At 33.1% G+C, this 19553-nt stretch overlaps 1 protein-coding gene and 2 pseudogenes across 1 annotated transcript; all 3 read left to right on the forward strand.

Annotated features, from left to right (window-relative positions):
- The first annotated feature begins 810 nt into the window (after positions 1–810).
- On the forward strand, positions 811–3760 carry LOC143901447 (uncharacterized). Its single transcript, XM_077413770.1, has 4 exons — positions 811–1015; positions 1488–1713; positions 2223–2342; positions 3529–3760. Exons 1-4 carry the CDS (start codon positions 968–970, stop codon positions 3609–3611), a joined length of 477 nt encoding a protein of 158 aa, XP_077269896.1. The 5' UTR covers positions 811–967; the 3' UTR covers positions 3612–3760.
- Positions 3761–16624: 12864 nt separating this feature from the next.
- On the forward strand, positions 16625–18270 carry LOC143901449 (uncharacterized; annotated as a pseudogene).
- Positions 18271–18290: 20 nt separating this feature from the next.
- LOC143901446 (uncharacterized) lies at positions 18291–19513 on the forward strand (annotated as a pseudogene).
- Positions 19514–19553: the final 40 nt, after the last annotated feature.

A 19553-nucleotide genomic window follows, 5' to 3' on the forward strand; every position in this document is an offset into this window, starting at 1 on the left:
TCTCGATACGTCGGAAAACCGCGTCCGGCCCGTCGGAGCGAAGAAGCGCGCGATCGACGCTCCCCCTCGCGGGAGGACGCGACGTCGAAAGTGACCTTGAACGAGTTCGAACGCGCGATAAAAAAATATTATTAGCGAAACGTAACGGTTCGGGGTGAACGAAGAGAGCGGTATCGTCTCTCTCTCTCGATCTCTCTCTCGATACGTCGGAAAACCGCGTCCGACCCGTCGGAGCGAGGAAGCGCGCGATCGACGCTCCCTCTCGCGGGAAGACGACTCGCGATTTTCGCCGTTTAAAAAAACGGGCGGCCGGAAACCACGTCCGATCCGGGCGACAGTACGCGCCTCGCCGCGATCGACGACGCTCCCTCCTCGCGCACCGTCGGTTTCGCGGTACCCCCCTTCCCCGCTCCCTTCCAGAGTACCTGAGGCCAGAAGTGGAATTCTTCCCCCACTCCTCGTCCGTCCCCACTCCTTTTTTCCCCCACTCTTACCCCCACCACCTGCTCCTCCCGGACCCCCCTCGCCCATCTCTTATGGCGTTCCCCCCGCGGGGAACGTTCCCCCCCCGACCCCCGCAATTCGCTCTGAGGGTAGAAGTATATATTCCTTAGCTACTTAAAATGGTACGTATTTTTACTACTTACAACTACCTACTATAGTGTTCACATAATTATAATTGACCTTTTTTATTTATTTTAATAACCTCTCTTATTTCAATTATTGTATAAAATAATGCACAGATAAAGGAAAAGAAAGACAATAGGAAACGGAAAAATACAGAATCAGAAGATGAAAAAGACGGAAAAATCGAGAAAACAGAAAAAAAGAGTAACAAAAAGGCGAGAACGGAAAAAAAGCAATTTGGAAGCAAATCGGAAGATGATGCTACAGATTCGGAAAAAGAAACAGAAAAAGAAAAAAAGAGAAGAAAAATAGAACAAACGATGGAAAGAAGGAAGAGAAAATGTTATTTGGCGACAAATGGATAAAAGTAGATGAAGATGGGGAAGAGGTAAATATTCTTAGAACTTAAATTACTTTGACTCTGAATATCATTCCCATTCATTTTTTAAACTCTACTTCAGTGAGTGTTTGTATATGAATGATGTATTTTCTAAATTGTTTTTTTTTTTACATATTCTCTAAATATGAATGATTAATATTTCTACTTGAAAAGCTTACTGAGGCTTAATTCTGGCATGATTTGAATCAGTGACATTTCATTTGTTCGGATTTCGAGAGTGTGTACACTTACATACACACACTTACTAAAGTAGGGTTTTAAGGATGAATGTATTCTGAAAGACATCAAAGTAAAAAATGTTACAAGTTCTATAAAAATCAAGAAACTGTGTTTGCCTAATCGATAATTTCCTTAAATATTTACATACTTTTTGAAAATTTTTTGTGAAAACCTTTTTGCAAAAGCAACATTAATAATATGTTAATACGATATGTTGACAATATGTGTATTTAATTTACAGATAGAAATGATTTATTTAGCTGAAGGCATTTCTTGTACTGTACACGACTGGACAGAATGTCTTCGATCAAAAACGGAAAGGTTGTTCGCCAAAAATATACTACGAAACTTGTATAACAACACTGAGTTATTAAGGCGGTGTGTTAGTACCGATAAGAATTGTAAGACTCCTAATGGACGCAATTTATGTACATCGATTAGCCCTGCAAAAGATAAAGTTATAGATGGTAAGAATGTAAAATTTTGTATAATAATAGTAATTCTTAAGGTGACTTCAACGTCTGGTGCTTCTAGTAGTGTAACAATAGTTAATGTTAAATTTAAATAAAAATATTTTTATGTATAATAATAATTATTATGCAAGTACTGGATATTCTCCCGCATATTATATCACGCATATAATTTTTTCACTTGCTCCTTAACTTTATTTTCAATGTTCTATTACATTTCTTGTAACTTATAATTTACACTTCCAACTTTTTCAGTTTTATATTTTGTATGCATTAAAATGTAATTTAATTATTGTAAAATAATTGAGTGTCTTATAACAATCTATAGAAAATAATTGAAATTTATAATTTATTTTCTCAAAATTTTGGTCGTTGACCTTCCTTAAAATTTTTTCTATCAATAATACGAACGTTCTTTAATTCATTTAAATATCTTGTATTTAAAAGTCTCTGAAGCCACCTTAATACTGTACTTATAAAAATGTAATAAAATATGTTTATTTTAGTATGCATGCGGTATTACATTAAAAAAAAGAGGAATAAGAACATCCGCAAAATTGAACTGGATGAATGGGTTAAGAGAGAAAAAAATCCTGCTTTAACGGAGGTTATAAACCAAGTAAAAGGTATCGCAAGAAAAAAAATTAAAAAAAAAAAGGAAGCGTTAGCAAATCCAGAATGAGAAAAATTAATATATTTAATACACACATATATATTAGTGTATATATATATATATATAGTGTATATATAATATATATATATATATATATATATATATATTAAACCTTCCGTGCTCTGGATACTGTAATTTAATATACTTTTTTTTATAAAAAAATTTATTGACAAAAATTTATATTTATGGTATTTATGTTTTTGAAGTTCTTCAAATAAACAAACGTACTTATCAATATTTTACAAGTTTTTATTATTTTACTTTATTATCCAATAAAACACAAATCTGAAAGAAAAACGTATGTTCTATGAAGCCAGATTTATAGAGGCCGTAAACCATTAATTTATGGCGAAAGCGTACAATTTCGACCAATGCGTGGTTATGCACAGCGGAATCGAATGACGTGTTTGGTCGAAACTTTACATTTTCGGCACAAATTAACACTTTACGCTTCTATAAATCCAGCATAAAACTTTAAGAATGTACGTCTTTTCTGATAATTTTATATTATATAAATATATATATATATATATATATATATATATATAGGTAATATTAAATAAATATTATATAAATAGATTAAAAAGTTCATATATAGCTAGTTTTTATCAAAACCCACCTAAAGTTTTATATAAAACTTTTATAAAATCCACCAGGATATCAATCACAATTTTGTCAAAATCTATAAGGAGATCTATCTGGATTTTGTAAAAAAATTGTGGATAATTATTTACTTTTTGTAACAATCCATATGGATTTTGACAATATTTATGTAATAACCTGGATTTTATTTAAAAAAAAAAACGTTGATAATAGTGAATTGTTGTGTCAAAAAACGATATAGAAAACCATGTGGAAAATTATATGAGAAATTATATGGAAACCATGTAAAAAACCATATAAACTGCCATCCAAAAAATGCAGCTGGTTATACATGTGGATAATCATGTGGAAAACCATACAAATCCGACCTGGGATACAGGTAGAAATCTATATGGTTAGCCATATATATAACCATATGAATCTCCATCTGTACCTTTTCAATACGGTTTTCCATTTGAATAACCATAGGAAATCCATACAAAACCATCCGAAATCCATAGGAATCCACATATATATTTATCTAGTTATCCATGTAGATTACCATCTGGATTTCCATCTGAATCTTTTCAACGGGGATGCAACATGTGGCAATATGTTTACGCAGCTGTGTACCTCTTAAAGAAGATGGTAGTTTTGCGCCACAATCTTTAGAAAATTTACGTAATAAAACACATGCGCGTAAATATTTAAAGCGCTTTTTATTGTCATTTGGAATTCCAAATAAAAATGGATTTTTTGATGGTACTTTGGCATTATCTCGATGTTTTAAAATCATCTGTAAACATTCCAGTAATTGAGAATGTAAAATAACAGGCACAGTACGCATCAGTTTGCCATGAATTGCAAATATCACATATTTTTTAACTTTCTGAAAAAAATTAAATGCAATTAGTGATTGTTTCTATTAAAAATTGTTATCTATACTTGTGTTCTAATGATTACTATTACAATCATAAAAGTAAAATATGTGTATATATGTATATATACAATAAAGGTATAAAAGCCATAGTGGTGTAAGTCAAATTTTGTAAAAATTGTAAATATTGACTCGTGTGCACAGATGCAATCTATACAATATATAAATTGCATCTATGCACACGAGTCAATGTTTAAAAAAATTTAACTTACACCACTATGGCTTTTATACCTCCTATGTTCATATATATCCTCCGTATATTTATATTTATATATATAATAAAATTGATAATTTTAATAATTATTATTAATCAAGAGACACGGTAGTGTCTCGCGCCAAGTACATGCGGAGCGAGACCGACCGTGACTCTTTTACGCGACGCGACGGGTTGCGAGTACTCGAGATGTTGAGATCTCGATAACGAGTGAACGGATCAAGTTCTAAGTAGGCTTGATCGATAGCTTGGGGTCCAATTAGGGGGGAGGGGTTTCTCTCATAATATTCCGCTACGTGCCCTACGAGCGGAGATATTGCGACGCAAAGTCCAAATGTGAAAATTTATTTTTAAGAAACGAATACGAATACTTCTACGTCGACCGTCTCTCATCTCAATATTATTATGATTATCAGAGAAACGTCACTTTCATTTTTTCGACACTGGCGGCTAGCGGCGTTAGTATCGCAGTGCAGTGCAGTGTAGACAGTGCGTTCGTTTAGCACGCTGTCAGTCAGTTCCTATCACGGTCGTATACACAGGTCGCGAAACTCCCGTGGTGGGGGTATGCCTCTTGATGTAACGACCTGTGCTTCACAGATCGTCCGCTAGCCGCGGAGGGCTGCGATCGTATGGTAAAACACAGTTGACACTGTGACAATGACAGTGAGTAGGAATCGGCTCTCGGCAGCTCTCGGCTTTCGAGTTGAAAGTTTCGACGAAGTGAATTAGTGAACATCGTTTCTGTCTGTGGCTACATTAACGTAAGTAACATTGTATAATCAGTATTAAATTTATAAAGTGTTTATTGATATCGAGAAGATTAAATTTGAAAGTATGTGTACAATAACGAGTTAAGTGTAATGTTATTCCACCTATACGTTCATTTGTATATTGAGATGTAGCATTACATACAACTTCTCGGTAAAAAAAATTTTCATACAAAAACATACATAAATATATATATATATATAATTATAAATAAAATAGGCCCATACATGTTTTCTTTCTCTTGTACAATCTCTGTTTGTATATACAGAAAAAATAAAAAAAAGAATCTAAAATAATTAAAAAAATTATTTTTGCATTTTATTTTTTATAAATAGTTAAGTTTGAGGAAATAAGGAAAATTTTCCTATATGTATATAACAACAGTTACATTTATATATGATTATACAGGCCTATATATAGGCAAATTTTTCTCGTTCCTCAAACTTCTTTTTTTTTAAATACAATGCGAAAATGATCTTTTTAATTATTTTTAGATTTATCTTTTTATTGTTTTGCTTGTATATGCGATTATAAATTATATGAGAGAAAGAAAACATGTATAGACATATTTTATTTACAATTATACATATATACTTATATATTTTTTTATATGAAAAATTTTTCTTTTAACAACCATTGAAATGTAAGTTTACTTTTAGTAGAAATCATAGCTTCGAATTTTAAATAAATATTTGTAAATTACATGATTATATACTGCTTTTACAGGCTATTTATGTAAGCAAATATTAAAAAAATGAAATTTACAGAACTTGTAAATTTTGTCAAGAAGGTTTAACAAGGTCCGACATATATACATCAGTTTCGCAATTGGTTAACATGAAAACAAGAGGAGGCTTAATTCATGCAAATTTACATTTTTTTAATTTAATCAAATATGTTGAAGAATGTTTCTCTAAACACGCGACTAATTCAAATGTCTTTAATTTAACGGTAGATAAAGTATTAGATAATTATGAATTCACACATTTCCTTGTAAAGATCACGGTTCAGACATCTTGTCTTATGCAATTTTTTATTATATTCGACTAAGAATGCGCCAATTCACTTACCAAGAAAATCAAAAAGTAAAAAAAAAATGTATTATTCAAAGAAAAATGTCGAAACTTAACAACGTTTAATATTTAATATTCTTTATTAATATATTATGAAAAAAAACTTGACAGCGAATTAACTATTAGACTTTCAAAATTTGAAGAGTATACGTACTATTCAAATCTAATATAGTTATCCAATAGTTACTTCGCTGTCAATAGTTTTTTATTAACACGTTCATTTGCAACAATAATGTGTATATCTATATAAATGTAAATTATATATACATATATAAATATATTTGTAATATTTCATACAGATATATTGTTATTTCAAATCCTTCAAAAAATACTAAGAATTTATCTACATAATTGTTTCACATATATTGCATGCATAATGTTTTAAGTATAATTACATTTTTTTCAACCATTACAAAACTTTCAATCCTTCAAGAATAATTAATGCTTTTAGTGTTATTAATGCTTGGTGTTATTAAATAAAATTTAAATTATACAAATAATTTCCGTAATGTTTACATTATTTATACAATTTGTGTAAATAATAAAACGTCTTCTTGTCATTTAAAACTTTGTAAGAAACAAAACTTTATAAGCAAGTAATTTGAAGCTATATATATATATATATATATATATATATATACCTATTGTTTTCACATTTACCATACGATCGCAGCGCTCCGCGGCTAGCAGACGATCTGTGAAGCACAGGTCGTTACATTAATAGCGTTTTTCTTTGGCAGAACTGGTGCGCACTCAGTGCACATTAAAGCCGTTGTACACGAATCAACGTAATGTGTATGTTTAATAAACGGGTTAAATCATGAAATCCTCAATATTCTTTATTGCACTATTTGGTAAAATATGTACTAGGTATTTTATCAGTCAAAATATTTGCATTTTACTTTAAATATTAGAGATTAAATCAGTGTACAACGGCCTTAATGTGCACTGAGTGCGCACCAGTTCTGCCAATGAAAAACGCTATAAGAGGCATACTCCCACCACGGGAGTTTCCCACCCCTTGTATACGACCGTGGTTAGAGGGGATATCACGGTCGTGAATACAGGTCTGAAAACTCTAGTGGTGGGGGTGACCCGCTTAGTGAAGTCATTTTATGTAGTTGACACTATCTCCACTTGGAGCGCTGGAGATTAGAGATTTTTTAAATAACGCAAATAATTTTCTGACATATTAAATGTAACGAACGCATAAAGTTATAGAAAAGAATTGATAATGAAATTAACAAAATATTGTGTCGTGCCGAATTGCAAGACTGGGTGCAAAAGTGTACGCGTAAATTGTTCAGTTTTTAAAGTGCCAAAATGTGATGAAATGCGAAAGAAATGGATATCCGCAATTCCGGGTATAAAGGATCTGAAATCTAATCAGTTTGTATGTGAAAAACATTTCGATAAAGAATGTATAATAAGAAATTTTGTAATGCGCGATGTACAAGGAAACGTCTTAGCCGAGGTAAGCTCAGATATAAAAAAAAATATTCTGTTAAAAGGAACTTTAATAATATATCCAGGTTAGTTTTGCAAGATTGCTAATATAGTAATTATTACTTGAAAAATCAGATACCAATTTGTAGTTGATTTTATTTAATTCGTTCAGACTAAGTACCAGCGAACTCGATTATCTAAATCTGTTGTGCCTACAATTTTCTATGAGTCTTCCTCGACTGCAACGGTTTCCAAAGATGAGAATTTGCAGGAGAAAAAATTATGCGTTGATGATGCGAATAATGAATTGTTTAACTCAGACGTGCATTGTACACTATCAAAATCCATCGATATCACATTGCCTATTCCAGAGTCTATTGATATGAAAAGTAAATATTATCATGCTTTATTGTATTCCATGAATTCAAATAGCAATTCAGCAATTAATTTCTACTATATGCAGCCACTTCATGATGCTATTTTTGTATTATATTATACACTCTATTACAGCCGATGAGATTGACGAGTTTTCGCCCTTTGAAAGCGCGAATACCAATGCAGAGAATTCGAGGAGTGTAATTGATTGTCAGCAAAGTCCTCAGTCTTTTGATAGATGTATAGGTACGAGCGACAATTTTGTTCCTAAAGAAATAACTAATTTCACTGAGAGAACATCGGACTCAGTTGACCTAAGGCTCATAAAAACTATCAGCATGGCGTGTAAGTGTTGCTGTTATTATATCTATTCTAACTATATAAAAATGAATAAAATAAAAATGTATATAAAAACAAACGTTAAGGGGATGCTAAACCCGTCCAAATTACCGACAATTCATTTCAAAGCTCTCATTTTGAAACGGCTTTACAGATCGCAAAATCCTTTTACAGGAGTAAAGTAGAAGTACTAATGAAGGGTGGGATTGTCAAATAATTAGTAATAATTGAAAAAAATTTTAAAATGCTGTCACCTCAAAACCTTATTTTCTGATATAAACAGTTGTATACGTAATATGTACGAAATTAAACCCTCCCACCCTTCAGAAGACGTGCACAAACAATAACGTACCTTTGAAATTGAGATTGAAAGCCTGGAATAAAAATGAGAGCTTTGAAACGATCGTGTATATTTTTCACAAAAATATTCACGCAGAGCAGCAATTATGTCACAGCAGTAGTTCACGGATCTTGCGAGAGATGGCGAGATGGCGCACGCAGCTGTGGGCAGTTTCGGGGTTGGCTACATTGTCTGGTTTCTACACAGCAATCGAACCAGGACAGATATATGATACAGATATCTCGTTAAGCATTTTTACATTTTTTTTAATTATTACTAATTATTTTACAATCCCACCCTTCATTAGTACCTAAACTTTACTCCTGTAAAAGGATTTTGCGATCTATGAAGCCGTTTCAAAGAACGAGCTTTGAAAGATATGTGGTACAGATATCGCGTTAGGCATTTTTACATTTTTTTTCAATTATTACTAATTATTTTACAATCCCACCCTTCATTAGTACCTAAACTTTACTCCTGTAAAAGGATTTTGCGATCTATGAAGCCGTTTCAAAGAACGAGCTTTGACAGATATGTCGTACAGATGCCTCGTTAGACAAGGACAGATATTTCTCGTATTATTATTCCTTTCTCTATGTATGTAATTTGCATGCACCCATTTATTCCTCTCTCTCTCTCTCTCTCTCTCTCTCTCTCTCTCTCTCTCTCTCTCTCTCTCTCTCTCTCTCTCTCTCTCTCCCTCCCTCCCTCCCTCCCTCCCACCCTCTCCCTCTTTCCCTCTCTCATTGCTGTCCCTCTCTCTCTTAGTACACTGGGTAGCGTATACACTTAGTATGGTAAAATCAGGATTTTTTGGAATTCTAGGGTATATTTGAAGAAAGAAAAACGGTAATGTTATTTAGGACAAAAAACTCTGTTTATTATTTTGTTGATAAAATGTTGAGAAATGTAAACGAAAATACATATATAAATGAAATATATGTTTGTAAGGGGAGGAAGCCACTAAAATGTATTATATTAGTCAGGATTTATTACTGAATACAGAATCGTGAAAACGAGAGAGACTGGCTCTTTCGGCGGTCGTTGCAGGACTGAGCCTGTTTTCCCGTTGCCGGGACGCGCTGCTTTTTTAACAAAATAACGTCGAACATAAAACTAACGTTCTTGTCGCGAAGCGGGCACGAAAATATTTACGCGACCGAAGGACGATCGAGTTGCTATGCCGCATTATACTATAGTTCCTACATGTTATTTTTTTTATTGTTACTGTCTCTCGAAAGTAAATAATATTACATATAAAACCGTAATGCAATTGAACATACATATTCATACACACGCACACGCAATCGCACGAGCACGATACGCATACGCACATAAATATATTATTTTTATTTTTTTTGTGGGCCCCAGGCCCCGTCCACGATGACGATGTCACGGACATGGGACTTCTCCAGGATCATGCTCCTATTACTTTGTACTAACAATAAGAATAATTCTGCATAAATTTTTATTTGTGCCTTTATATCATATGTATTTTTCAAGTAAAGTGCATTTGCAGAATTTATGCGATGGAAGATGTATATACACACACACACACACAACACACACACACACACACACACACTACGTTAACGCGAGCGTTACTTCTGTAGTAACTTACGATATATCACTCGTTTACGCGGAGTAAATTATCGTAAGTTACTACAAAATCCCGTTTACGCGAAGGAATTATCGTAAATTACTACAGTAGAAGTAACGCTCGCGTAAACGTAGTAACAGACTCACACACACCATGTGTTTATATGGGGCGTTCCACGCCAAATCGGACACCATTTGGGTTTTGCATCTTCGATTTTTTTGAAAATTTTTTATGTTATAGTATTGGTTGAAAGAGGCCTCCATGATTTTTTTCAAATTTTTTTGTCGAACCGTTTTCAAAATATCGATTTTTGAAAAATTACGTCATTTTTTTTTAAACGCCCATAAATTTACGAAACATGGGCCAAATGGAACGTTTTTTTTTTCAAAAAATTTTTTTTTAATTTTTTTTAACCGTATTTTTATAAGATTTTGAAATTTTTGACACAAATTTTTGATTTACAAAAAACACGTACTGATCGATTTTCTCCAAAATTTTTTGTAAAAAACTATCATCGATTTCACAACTTTTAAGCCTAAATTTATAATGAGATAATAACGGGATCTATTTTTTTTTTCGATTTTTTTAATTTCCATCTTTTATTTATCCGTGCTGAAAAATATCTGAAAAGAAAAAATAATTTACACAGGAACTACTATTAATAATTATCTAAGACATAGTGATTACTTACTAAATAGTTTACAAATTGATTTCAGAAAAAAATACAGTGAAATTAAAGCGTTTATTATTTATGCTTGATAAATTTTTTTTATTAAGTAGCGTTTATTTTTACACGTTTAAATATTTTAAAAATTCGAGATTCAACAGATTATGAAAATTGTTTAAATCTCAAAGTGCCTTCTCCGTCTGGAATTACACAATGATATTTCTGCGTTCCTGTTATTGTCTTAGCTCTAATATATCGCTTGTCTAATGATTCTTTGCTCTGAATATAATATTTGTTAGAGAAGAATTGCGCATAGATATTTGGCAAAAAATTTAATTTTATCGCCCAGTTATATAGTTCTTGAAAAGTTGAGATTTGTTCGATATATGGAAGTTGAAGACTTGCTCGTGCCGCTATTCTCTTAACAGTTCCTTCTACTCCATCACAAGGACCTTTGCCATGAGCTGTTGCAAAATAATGCCGTTCAGCCAAAGTCTTCTTCATAAAAATTAAGATTTACAAAATTTTTATAATTTTTAAATTGTTGAGGTGCTCCGTCGGAAAATTTGCCAAATATCTATGCGCAATTTTTCTCTAACGAAGATTATATTCAGAGCAAAGAATCATTAGACAAGCGATATATTAGAGCTAAGACAATAACAGAAACGCAGAAATATCATTGTGTAATTCCAGACGAAGAAGGCACTTTGAGATTTAAACAATTTTCATCATCTGTTGAATCTCGAATTTTTAAAATATTTAAACGTGTAAAAAAATAAACGCTACTTAATAAAAAAAAAATTTATCAAGCATAAATAATAAACGCTTTAATTTCACTGTATTTTTTTCTGAAATCAATTTGTAAACTATTTAGTAAGTAATCACTATGTCTTAGAAAATTATTAATAGTAGTTCCTGTGTAAATTATTTTTTCTTTTCAGATATTTTTCAGCACGGATAAATAAAAGATGGAAATTAAAAAATTGAAAAAAGAAATAGATCCCGTTATTATCTCATTATAAATTTAGGCTTAAAAGTTGTGAAATCAATCGATGAGTTTTTTACAAAAAATTTTGGAGAAAATCGATCAATACGTGTTTTTTGTAAATCAAAAATTTTTGTCAAAAAGAACCCCGCACAAAAACCTATGGAAATGGGTTCTCGGCGAATTTGTCTGAAACTTTGGGAAAATGTTGTTCATGTCATCTTGATCAAAAGTTCTCATGGCAACAACTTTCTTTAAAACAGAATTTTTGCTCCAGGAGACCTCAAAGATGGATATTTTATCACGCGATCACATATGATTTTACCCATTCAGCTTTTAGAATAATGATTGTGTGTGTGTATTGCATAACCCATGAAACCTGAGAACAAAATCGGTCCTTTTCAGGGCTATAATAATGTGCAAAATCCGATCGCGCAACTTTCTTGCGGTGCACATTGGATAACGCTAATCCCGACGGTTCATACTGTTATTACTGTTATTCATCAATACATTTGGTTATTAGGTTTTATGGGTTATGCAATACACACACAAACACACACAATCATTATTCTGAAAGCTGAATGGGTGAAATCATCTGTGATCGCGTGATAAAATATCCATCTTTGAGGTCTCTTGGAGCAAAAATTCTGCTTTAAAGAGAGTTGTTGCCTTGAGAACTTTTGATCAATATGACATGAACAACATTTTCCCAAAGTTTCAGACAAATTCGCTGAGAACCTATTTCCATAGGTTTTTGTGCGGGGTCCTTTGAAAATCTTATAGAAACACAGTTTGAAAAATTTTTTTGATATTTTTTATCAAGTGTGTTTAAAAAAAAATTTGAAAAAAACGTCCCATTTTTTTGGCCCATTTTTCGTAAAATTATGGGCGTTTAAAAAAAAGTAACGTTATTTTTCAAAAATCGATATTTTGAAAACGGTTCGACAAAAAATTTGAAAAAAATCATGGAGGTCTTTTTTAACTAATACTATAACATAAAAAATTTTTAAAAAAATCGGAGATGCAAAACCCAAATGGTGTCCGATTTGGCGCGGTACGCCCTATATATATCTTCCATCGCGTAAATTCTACAAATGAACTTTGCTTGAAAAATACATGTGATATAAAAGGCACAAAAGAAATTTATGCAAAATTATTCTTAGTACAAAGTAATCGGAGCACGATCCTGGAGACATCCCGTGTCCGCGATATCGTCATCGTAGACGAGGCTCCGGGCCCAGAGAAAAAATAATCGTATTATACAAACGATAGACCCCCGATATTGTCGTACAAAATATATGTGTATCTATCCCTATAGCTTCTTCTCCTCTCTATATTATAATGAAAGAAACGTATCCTACTGAAAAAGGCCCGTTTAGCGAAATAGGAAGCCGATGCCAGCTAGTCTTACGCGAAAAGCGAACGTCGAATTTATAACACAATGGCTGTGTTCGGGAAGCGCGCTATTAGCGCTATTGCATCATTCTATCTTTATCGCTTCATCAGGTGTAAAACAAGGATAAAATAAGCAAATAGCACTAATAGCGTCTTCCCGAACGCACCTAATAAATTAATATTTAGCATCTCTATCGAGTTTCTATCAAAAAACGAGACAGGTCATTTTTTTGTTTTCTAAGAGAATTCAATCACTCTCTCTAACCGAATTTCACTAATATTTAAACGTCAGAAACGCACGTGGTCCGAGTTAGCACAAGTCCGACAGATTTCTTTCTATAGACGGCATAGTTGCCAAAATATATTTCATGAAAAAAAAATTAATCTACAAAAATCAAATAATATTATGAGCATTGCACAAAAAAATATACACGAAGAATGTATTTTGAGAATCAGAAAGATTAAAAAAATGCGACAAAGTTTTTTCCCTCCGGATGAAATTCCAACGTGCACTTCTAAGGTCAACGCGCATCCTTTGCTAAACGAATGAATTCATACACGTTTTGCAGCCAGATTTTTATTGACGTGATACAGACGGGTGTACATCTGAGCCTCAATAAAGCGCAAGTTTAATCGTAAATCAGTTATGCGAAAGATCTTAGATCTTATATTTGTCAATAAAGTTATAAAATCCGCAAATAATGCGAAAATTTGCGCATAGTCCCTCGTGATCGAATATAAATGGATCGCGTCGCTTCGCTAATGATCGGATGAACACTTTCTCAAAAACGCAACAAAATATTTGCTCCACGAAATAAGCTCGCACAAATCGCATCTGACAAAACTGAAATTTAACAATTATATGTAAAATCATAAAGCTATAAATTAGTTTTTGTTTTTAACAAGAGAAGTTGAGACACGTAGCGATAAAATTGAATGAATTTCCAACACGATAAAGATAAGTTTAATAATTTTCTTCTACGGTTTTCGTTTCCTTTTTAAAAATTAAAGATGTTAAAAAAAATCAAAATAAAGTAATATGTAACAAAAGTTTCTCTTGGTGTAAATTTTTAAAAAGAGGAAGCAAGTTTGAAAGAATAATATGATGAATCAACATTCTCTGAATACATATAGAAACCATTCAATTTTTTCTCGACGCGTTGTGGAAAATATGACGGCTCCGTATAATCGTTAATTACCGCGAGACATATGCTAACGAACCGTCGTAAGCAAATTCCTCGAAACGTTCGCTACAAGAGAAAACGAAAACAATTTTGGGACAAGAACGGAAGCGTTTGTTTGATCGTCATCGTCTTCGTTTCTAAGCCGAAAAGATGTACGTACTCCACTAAGATAAATCATAATTATTCTTGATATCAGCATTCGCGGCACCCTAAAGTCCCGATGGATAAAAACTAAATACTTAGTAGCATCCGAGTTTGATTTAGTCGGGCAACGTGAACACAGTTACACGTTTGCCCGTTTCTGTGAAAAAAAAAACGCGACAATCACCTTTTTTCTTTCTTTTCAAGTACTCTGTATACTTGTAAACTATAAATGTATAAAAACGATTAGGTACTCGCCGCGATGGAAAGAAAGTAACACAATACAATTTCTTTATGATTCTCGAAATCAAATCTGTTTGGATTTCTAAGCACAAGGAAAAACATCTCTTTTGCTTATGTATTATTCGACAAAGCAATGATACTCTTCATGGAGTGCAGTAACGGCTGTCACATACTAACAATGGAAACGAAGACGAGGGCGAAAACGGATAAAAGATTGAAAAGCGCACTCGGAAGGGAAATGAAAGCACCGCGAGTTTCCTCTTTCCGACGGTCCTTCGACTTTATTCGCGAGGTAACGATACTTTACGCAAATATCCAGTATTCTGTATACAATCATAATTTATAGCTAATCATCCGTCGACGAAACATATCGCTCGCGTTAAAACAGCCGCTTCGGCGTAAACTGCACACGTTATGCAGTTATATATAGATAATTAACAAACTGAATAAAAATCTTAATTATTAATATCATTATGTTATAATAATTCAGATTTTTATTCAGTTTGTTATCTATACTGTTCATCAGCTGCGTTACCCTCTACTCTGATTCTAAGACTGAGTGTATATTTTTCTATATAAAGACAGAATAAAATTAGTTATATAAATCAATACTATATAAATTTAATATTTATTGCATTTGTTATAGAAGTTATTGTTTTATTCCATCAAGAATGAATCGATAGATCCTTTGAAATAGTTTTACATCATTCATTTACATTACAAGAAAAAAATTATTTGAGGTGCAAGAGATGCAGTAAATTGCCAAGTCTAATAAGTACCCGCGTCAATATATACTATGTATACTAATTCACATTCTCAATTGTGCTACTGTTATTATTTGTCATCAGACAATTATAAACATACACATAATAATTAGATAGATATTATATATATATATACGCATGTGTGCATAAGAATATATGTAATTTATAAAAAGCGGGTGCTTATCAGCCTTGATACGTTACTGCCTTCTGCTACGCGGACGGCCAGAAAGCATTTTCAGGTTCAGGCCGTATTGCTAAAGAATCCAAGACGCGCCAACGCCGCGCGGCGTTGCCGCGTCTATAGCATATGTCTCTCCACCGTGCGTCCGTGTGAGCAATTCAGTGGTGTGTGTACGTGTACGGACATACACCACTTCATAGAACCTGAAATTAGTTGGTAACACTGAAACCGGAGTTTCGCGTTGTCACCACGCGAGGTCTCCAATATCAGTTCGGCCTTTGCTTTTAGTTGACAGAGTTGACATTACCGACGTCGAGGAAGTTCGGCCTTAGCTTTAGCATCCCCTTAAGAAACGCGACAGAGTCTCGACATTAATATATAATATACGCTAGACAGAAATAAGTGAATAAATAAGCAAATTAAATAAATTTGTAACAATAATCTAAATAAATAAATAAACAAACTAACTAACTAACTAACAGACAAACAAACAAACTAACAAACAAACAAACAAATAAATAAATAAATAAATAAATAAATAAATAAATAAATAAATAAGTTCATCAAACAATCAATAATACATAAATATGAAATATGAACGAATATATATATGGGAACGGGCCTTCTCTTGAGAGGAAAATATTGGAGGATCGCCCAGGGAATAGAACAGCGGCGGAGAAAGTAGTAGGCGCGTCATTAATCGTTTCTATATCTATAAAGTTCCATTTTAGTAATCGTTTCTGTCAATAAAGTTCCGTATCAATAAAGTTCCATATCAATAAAGTTCCATTTATTAATCTTTACTTAAGAATGTGTGTTCATCTGATTAATTTTTATACTTTTATCTACACGAATCTTAAATATGGCGATGATACGAACGTTTGCAGAGATTATAAAAATTAGGGTTCGGGCACTGCTTACGTCTTACTGCTTAAGTTTTTCTATGTGCTAAAGCCCTTAAGGTCTGACAATATGAATAATATCGTTACATATATTGTATTCTATATATTATAGCGTACAAAGATTTGTCAATCACAATACCAAACTCGTGGGGTTTCACCGAATTATATAGAGGAACAAAACGGTATTTGGTACTTTCACACGTACAGTTGATGACCAATAATGACAAAGATGGTCCTATTGTAGACAAAAGTGTCATAATCGACGTAGATGGCATAATTGATTATAAAATTTATGGAAAATCGGTTGACATTCAAGAAATTAAAATCTTGCAAAATATGAACGATGTAACGTCGCTACCTATCATTTTATCGAAATTTGAGCACATGCATGTTTGTCAAGGAGTTGGGCCAGTTGAAGAATGTTTTATTCAACGCGACATCGCGTATCGAACTTCTAACAATGATTGGCATCATATCGATTGTGAATTGACTACCAAAAGAAAAAGGTGCAAACATTGTAAAAGATTGAAAAGCACGTTGCTTCAAAAAAAGGCACGTCTTAAAAAGCGTGACCAAGTGAAGAGAGTCGCGCGTCTCGCAAATCCAATTGATCAAAAGAAAATAAATGCCTTGAGGAAAAAATTGAGCCAAACGCGTCGATTAAAAAATCGATCAAAATATCGAATCACTGTGTTGCAAAATGAGTTAAACTCGAAGCAAAACGAGCTGGCAAATATTCAGGACAAAACGTTGGAAAAAAATTCTTTTTTTGAATATACCAACAACACTGCAAAATACATTGGAAGAAATAATAACTTCAGCGAAAACATAAAAGAGAGGTCACCGATATTCAGAAAAATGGATAATGCTCTGTATGTTAATGAACATACGTTCACATGGATATTACGAATTTTTACGAAAAAACAACGTTATCCCATTACCGTGTACCCGAACTATTCAAAATTATTTTACAATGATTAACACAAAATGTGGCTTTGATAGCAATTTTTTCAAACTGCTAAAAAAAAGTTTTACTTTCAAAAAACCGATGCAACGCCACGGAGTATTATTGCTCGATGAGATCAATCTCCGAAAATCGATTTCTGTACGCTCGAAAAACCTTATTTATACGGGATTAGTTGATTTTGGTGATGATGGACCCCAAGCGACAAGTATAGAAGATCAAGCGACTCACGGACTTGTGTTAATGTTTCAACCACTCGCAGACACCTACACACAGCCAGTGGCAGTTTTTGCATCAAAAAATCCCGTAAAAGGCGACGAACTAGCAAAACTAGCTATTAAAGCAATTGTTTTGTTGGAAGAGTCTGGAACCATAATGCATGGAATTGTTTCCGATGGAGCTGCGACAAATACGAAGATGGGAAAAATTCTGGGCATAAAAAGCTCAATCAATGAGACTCAGACATGGTTTACTCATCCCTCGGATAATGATCGCCGCGTGTTTATATTGTCTGATGTTCCTCATCTTGTGAAGAATGTGAGAAATCGTTTATACAACAAAAAAATACTAAGAGTATGTATATAAATTTATATTAATATAAATTATATTGATAGAATTCTTATACTACTATACGTCTCGTTTTGTATGCACATTTTATTGTAGATAAACTCAAGGGATGATCCGATCAAGTGGGAATATTTTAAAACTCTACACAAATTAGACAGTAATCAATTAGAAAACGCTCGAGCATGTCCTCGGCTGACTTTGAGACACGTAGAATTGGATAATACTGCTAAAATGCATGTTAAGCTCGCAACACAGGTGCAAATAATACGATTTGAATAATTTATGTATTTAAATAATTTATTAGTATAAATTTTTTAAATTATTTTTTATCAGATATTCAGCAATTTAGTAGCAAATGGGCTTCAGTTCTACGTTTCTCAAAAGTGTCAAGGATTAGAAGGCTGTGAAGCGACTATTGAGTTTTGTAAGCGAATGAATAACATGTTCGACGCTCTAAATCGAAAAGTTCCGAACCAAGGGGTTACTTCGAATTCTCACGATTTCCAGGTAAACGTTCTATCACACCATCCAATGTAGTTCTCGGGCCGGTATTTATTGTCGGTTCTTATATTTAGGTCCGTCTTAAGTACAATCTTAAGATGTCATTAACCAATCACAGAGCCGTATTAGCATCTTAAAATATTACTTAAGACGGTCTTAAAATAAGATCTGATTATGAATACTGGCCTCGGTTTTGTCATGACTTTTACGCACTCGATAGGCAATTAGAATTATATAATTGTTTTTATTCGATGTAAAATTTTACGTTTCCATAAACGAGAATTTAGTATTTATTAAGTAAACATTGATCGTGAAAACGTTAATTGTGTCATTTAACTGATAAATAGCGTCCACAGTTTGAATTCATAGACTTGCTTGAATTCATAGACTTTCTGTTTAAGGTCTTTGCCACTATTTTCAGTTTTTATTATCTTCATACAATTTAAAACGTTATCATGATTAAGTTCTACGAAGTTCAATACAATGGCTCAACGACTGAGAGACCGCTAAAATTAAAGGGGAAATTAACGAGCATGAGTTTTTGACTCCGGAGACTGCAAGAGGTCTTCGTTTGTCGTTGCAATCTACGATCGACTTATGTCAGTATTTGGAAACGCGCTACGGTTTTAAATACCTATTAACTGGGAAAGTGAACCAGGACAACTTGGAGATAAAGTTGTTCAATAATACCTTAATACCTTATTTAATCCCTGAGGATCATTTTTCTTTCAGAAATTTTTTGGCACCATCTGTCAAGCGGCGGGTTGTAATAACCATCCAACTTGCCCGACCTTTCTACACCTATATAAATTACTTTCGATATATAGTATTTTGAAACCGCCGAAGTACGGAAATTGTACTGTATCTAAACCTGTACAAAAGATACTGATTACAGTAAATGACTTCAAAGAGATCAGCGGAAAACCGGATTCAAAAATGACACAAAACCGTGAAAAAATAAGAAATAGGTTGGACGAGATTTTAAACAGCGAA

This window comes from Temnothorax americanus, unplaced genomic scaffold (genome assembly GCF_048541705.1).
Source record: "Temnothorax americanus isolate GAGA-0224 unplaced genomic scaffold, ASM4854170v1 Scaffold335, whole genome shotgun sequence".
NCBI lineage: Eukaryota > Metazoa > Arthropoda > Insecta > Hymenoptera > Formicidae > Temnothorax > Temnothorax americanus.

What these genes read in the sequence shown, in the direction of transcription:
- LOC143901447 (XM_077413770.1), top strand. Translation starts at nt 968, where the DNA reads ATGTTATTTGGCGACAAATGGATAAAAGTAGATGAAGATGGGGAAGAG. An exon ending in TAGATGAAGATGGGGAAGAG is followed by an intron (nt 1,016 to 1,487) that starts GTAAATATTCTT and finishes TTTAATTTACAG; the next exon opens with ATAGAAATGATTTATTTAGC. An exon ending in AAAAGATAAAGTTATAGATG is followed by an intron (nt 1,714 to 2,222) that starts GTAAGAATGTAA and finishes TGTTTATTTTAG; the next exon opens with TATGCATGCGGTATTACATT.